The following is a 5586-nucleotide window of genomic DNA, read 5'->3' on the forward strand; positions in this document are numbered from 1 at the left end:
CCCTGAGACATTGTTCATGTTCTTCTTTTATGAGGGAGATAAATTAACCCTTAATTGTAAGTAAACTATTTACTTTTTTCTTTTATGTAACATGACTATCCTTTCAGGAAAATAAGATGAAAATTACTTGGGATAGTATATATTATTTGAGAAGAAATTATTCTTAAGAAATCCTTGTTGTTCTATGAACAAAATTAAAATATCCAAATATTTCAGATCAAACCTTGGGAAAAAATTTGTGTTGTGGGACAAAGCATAAATGGGAAAACTTTATCAGACTCAGGAAGTGAATTACAAAGTGAGTTACTCAAATTGTATAAAGAGGTGGAGACAGAGAAATGGACACTCATGGAAATCAATAGAAGGAACAAGGTTTACTTCCACAATGTGATCAAGGGAAAGCAGTTCCTGGCTCAGTTGCTCTTTGTCCTGCAATCAAGAGCACTTCTTGAGATGCAGGAAAGCCATCCTGATTAGAGCTGCTGTCCCATAAATGCTTTCAGAGCTCTCTTTATGTCTTTATTCCGCAGACTGTAGATGAAAGGGTTCAGCATGGGTGTGACCACAGTGTACATCACCGAGGCTGTTGCGCTAGAGTGGGAGCTGTGGGTACTGGCAGAGCCAAGGTACACTCCTAGGCTTGTAGAGTAAAATAGGGAAACAACCAAGAGGTGAGATGCACAGGTAGAAAATGCTTTATACTTCTCCTGAGCTGATGCTATTCTATATATGGAGGAAATTATCTTAGAGTAAGAGTAAAGGACTCCAGCCAGAGGACCAATGGCCAGAAGCAGTGATGTAAAATATATCATCATGTTGTTAAGAAAGGTGTCAGAACACGCAAGTTGGATGACCTGATTGAGTTCACAGAAAAATTGGGGGATTTCTAAATCTTCACAGAAGGACAGATTCAAAACTATTAAACTTTGTAGCAAAGAGTTCAGGACACCCGTGACCCAGGACACCAGCACCAGCACTCCACAGAGCTGGGGATTCATGATGACCACGTAGTGCAGGGGGTGACAGATGGCTATGAAGCGGTCATAGGCCATCACAGTCAGGAGTAAGTCGTCCAACACTGCAAAGAGTACAAAAAAATACATCTGTGTGATGCAGCCTTCATAAGTTATAACTTTGCTCTGTGTCTGGATGTTCCACAGCATCTTTGGGACGGTGGTGGAGGTGAAGCAGACGTCTACAAAGGACAGGTTGGAGAGGAAGAAGTACATGGGAGTGTGGAGGTGGGGGTCTGAGCTGACAGCCAGGATGATGAGCAGGTTCCCAAATACAGAGATCAGGTACATGGAGAGGAAAAGCCCAAATATGAGAGACTGCAGTGCTGGTGCATCTGAGAATCCCAGAAGAAAAAATTCTGAAATTCGTGTATCATTCCGTGGTTCCATGTGCTGGAGGTGACTACCAGAAAAATTTAAAAAGATTAATTTTCACATAAGCAACTTAATATAATAACCGACTTAAGAACCTAGAATTAATGTTATGTTTATATTGTAGAGCCAATACATTAATTTCCGTATTTGGTGGCTTGCCTGGTCCCCATTATGGAGAAGGCAATGACACTCCACTCCAGTACTCTTGCCTGGAAAATCCCATGGATGGAGGAGCCTGGTAGGCTGCAGTCCATGGGGTCGCTAAGAGTCAGACACGACTGAGCGACTTCACTTTCACTTTTCACTTTCATGCATTGGAGAAGGAAATGGCAACCCACTCCAGTGTTCTTGCCTGGAGAATCCCAGGGACGGGGGAGCCTGCTGGGCTGCCATCTATGGGGTCGCACAGAGTCGGACACGACTGAAGTGACTTAGCAGCAGCAGCACCTGGTCCCCATTAAGGACATCCTCATTCCATTTTTATAGAAATTCCTTTCCCACTGTCAGCCTGATATTCAAGCATAATGTATACTACTGTTTTTGAGAATATCTTTCATGCATTTGAGGAACATATATTGACTACAGACCATGTTCCAGGCATAGCCAGAGCATAGGGATGATTAAAAATAAGTCTTTACAATCTAAAGACTTATGGAAGTGAGAAAATATAATCAATCAAAAATAATAATGTAACATGTCTAATAGCACAGATGCAATGAAGAAAAGGAAAGCATATATAAAGGAAAGAGTGGATAGAATGTGTTATTTTTATTGGGACTTCAACCAAGACATGCAAATAAGGTAACACTTTAACAGACACTTTAAAGAAGAACGAGAGAGAGAGAGGGAGGGAGAGAGAGAGAGAGAGAGAGACAAGGTTACCTGAGGAATATGTGCCTGGCAGAAGGAACAGCCAGTGCAAAGACCCTGGGGAAGAAGTGTGCTTCAAAAACTCAAGGCCCAGAATGAGCCAGTGTGTGGTGGGAAATGAATAAGCCATAGAGTGATGAGAGGTGATGTTAGAGGATGTTGAGGAGAGAGGAAACCTGCCTGCTGCTGCTCAGGCTTTGAGATACAGGGAGACCATTGTCCACACTATGTATGTAAATCTTGCACTTTATTAATCTCATTGTAAAGGCATCCAGTGAATTAAAATTTATCCCTTCCTTAGCACTTTATTGAATGAGTTATGGTCCCTGTATTATGAGTTACTTTGGAATACATCATTCCAGGTACCCCTACTCTGAGAACTGCTCTCGGCTCACAAAGCATGCACACACACACACAGACACACACACTCACACAAGATTCCCAGGCCTCCTAATCAAAGTTATTTCCATGTTCGTTCACTCCCCCTCACACTGTTTCACTGTTTAGGCTCTGAGTAGATACAACTCTAGCTGTCCAGATCAAATATCTTTTCTCTAGATAATTTAGAAATGGTACCCAGAAATTCTTAAGTCTCCCATGGACAAATAGACTTGGGCTCCATATTGGTATGTCCATTTTTCTGCTTTGTATTAAATAAACATAAACAATCTGTCCATACACATAGAGAGAGAAGACTGAAATGGACTCGAGAAAGAAAATATCTAATAAACTCAGGTGGTCCCTGAGAGACTTTGAGGCAGATAAAGCTTCTTTGGTTTTTCGGCAGCCTAATTAACCCCATTTAATGCCAAGCAAAAATAATAATAATAAAATTGCTTAAAATATAAAAGTTGCAATAAATTTATGATGTGAAACACTTTAAAGATTGAATGCCCTTAAATAAATTTAAAAATAAAATAAAAACAAAACAAAAAACAAAGATTGAATGCCCCTAGTGAAAACTGATCAGAGAAAATAAAACAATAATTCACAAAAGGAAATAAACAAAATAAAATATGCTTTGACTGTTATTAATATCAAACAGAAGGAGACTTGTTTTTCCTGTGACTGTCCTGTATTTGACCAGTCGGTTTCTATGTGACTGACTAGAAGATTAGGGAAGTCCCTTTCTCAGATTTGTTATGTGGTATCTTTCCTTTTTCTTCTACTGTGGGTTTTGATATCATTCTGATAAGTCCAGTGGGCATACTTTAATATCAGTCTTTATCCAACCTGCAAAGACATGCAAAGACCTCCCAGACAACAGCCTGTAAAATTCTATACATACCATGACAATCCCATCCTTTCAATGACTGAATAACTTTATATGATTTAGGCCTGAGCACACGGTGACAGATACATTTATCCCATTGTACTCTGACTTCTCATTATAATGAAAGATCCAAGCAAGCAGGATTTCACCGGTTTTGTTCACTTTCATATTTTCAAAGTATGCAAATATATGTGCTGTGTTCAATTGATCAGTCTGACTCTTTGCAACCCTATAGACTGAAGCCCGCTGGGCTTTTCTGTCCATGGGATTTTTCTGGCAAGTTTACTGAGGTGGATTGCCATTTCCTTCTCCAGGGGATCTCCTGACCCAGGGCTCGAACCCGTGTCTCTCATGTCTCCTGCACTGCAGACAGATTATTTACCACTGAGCCACTGGGGAAGCCATGCAAAAATATGTGCACCTACACATTTAAATAAATGTGAAGTTATATAAAGTAAAAAGAATGACAGAGCGGATGAACCAGGTTATACACAGCGGTTTCAAAGGAACTATATTTAACATAATTGAAAGATGCATCAAAAGCTAACTGAAATGAGATATAACATAATTTGATGACTTCAACATGGACTGATAATTAAGTTGAAAAACACAGACATAAAATAATATGATATATAAAATTCTTAGAAATTTTGTCACTTAGCAGGTGCTTAATTATTATTTGTTGAATGAATCAATAAACTGGGTCTCAGTATGTACGTGTATTTAGTATATCAAGGTTGTATTTCAATAGATTTGGAAAGGTTGGATTGTTGAATGAAATATGGCAGAATAGATATCTAATTGGAAGAAAATTAAGTTGATTCCCAGCCTCGGTCCTACTGCAATGAATCAGAGGGATCATATATTTACTGTAACAGTAAGCAATACCTTCAGGTGAACATTTAGAAAACCACACATAAAATCTACAGGAAGGCCAACTATCTTATTTTTTTTCCTTTTGAACTTCGTATTTTATATTAGTGTATAGCCTATTAAAATGTTGTGATAGTTTCAGGTGGACCACAAAGGAACTCAGGCATATGTACACAGGTATGCATTCTCTCCCAAATGTCACTCCCATGGAGGCTGCCACATAATGGTGAGCAGAGTTCCCTGGGCTATACAGTAGGCCCTTGTTGGTTATCCATTTTAAATATAGCAAAAGGGCCAACTATCTTAACTAAGGAAAGAAACTCAGACGTAAGAAGATAAGATACATTTAACTAAATACAATGTAAAATATTTTAATAGCCAAAGCACCCTCCAAAATTCAGTTGAGAAACAGTAATTAAAAAAAAATCATTTGAAAAGTTGACAATGGTAGAATAATAGGCATATGATATATGGGCATAAAATAATATGGGGAAGTCAAAATGGTGATCAAATATATGAGTCTTTGATCAAAGTCAGGATTAGTTTAGAAAACAATACCTCTTTCACAAAAAAATATTAAAGAGCTGTTACATTGATTGGGATTGGGACTTTTAAACAGGTAGCAAAGGAGTTCACTAATGCTTCTAACAAATGTAAAATGTTTCAAGTTTGGGGAAGCAGGCTGAAGAAAAAGTATAGCTATTAATAGTACAGAAATTCTTTAACAGGAGGTTTCTCAGTCTCAGCACTATTGAGTTTCTAGGGCAGGCTGGTCTCTGTGGTGGAGTCTGTCCTGTGCCTTGTAGGACGTCTAGAGCTTCCCTGGTTTCTGTCCACTAATTTTCTGTGTGACAGACAGACTTTTCCCCACACATTGCTCAATGTCTCCTGGGAGAAAAATCACTCCTGGTTAGCACTACAGTTTGAACTTCACAATCCCACAATATTTTTATAGCCTTGTTATAATAGCAGTGGAATAAGAAAGAATATGAAAGACCTTCAAAATTATGAGCAGCAGAGTCCCATCATGCCAATTTTTTAAAAACAATGAAAGAATTTTATATAGTTTGTGGTTATACTTATTTACTGATGACACAAAACAATGGTTCTCAAAGAGTCTCTGAGAACTTTACAAAGGAATTCTGTGACATCAAAACTGTTTTCATAGCAATACTAAGATTC

At 38.5% G+C, this 5586-nt stretch overlaps 1 protein-coding gene across 1 annotated transcript; it reads right to left on the minus strand.

The window, feature by feature from the left end:
- Positions 1-473: 473 nt before the first annotated feature.
- Positions 474-1415, minus strand: LOC138085752 (olfactory receptor 7A17-like). The gene has a single exon (XM_068980282.1). The coding sequence runs from the start codon at positions 1401-1403 to the stop codon at positions 474-476; it is 930 nt and encodes a 309-aa protein (XP_068836383.1). The 5' UTR covers positions 1404-1415.
- Positions 1416-5586: the final 4171 nt, after the last annotated feature.

This window comes from Capricornis sumatraensis, chromosome 9 (genome assembly GCF_032405125.1).
Source record: "Capricornis sumatraensis isolate serow.1 chromosome 9, serow.2, whole genome shotgun sequence".
NCBI lineage: Eukaryota > Metazoa > Chordata > Mammalia > Artiodactyla > Bovidae > Capricornis > Capricornis sumatraensis.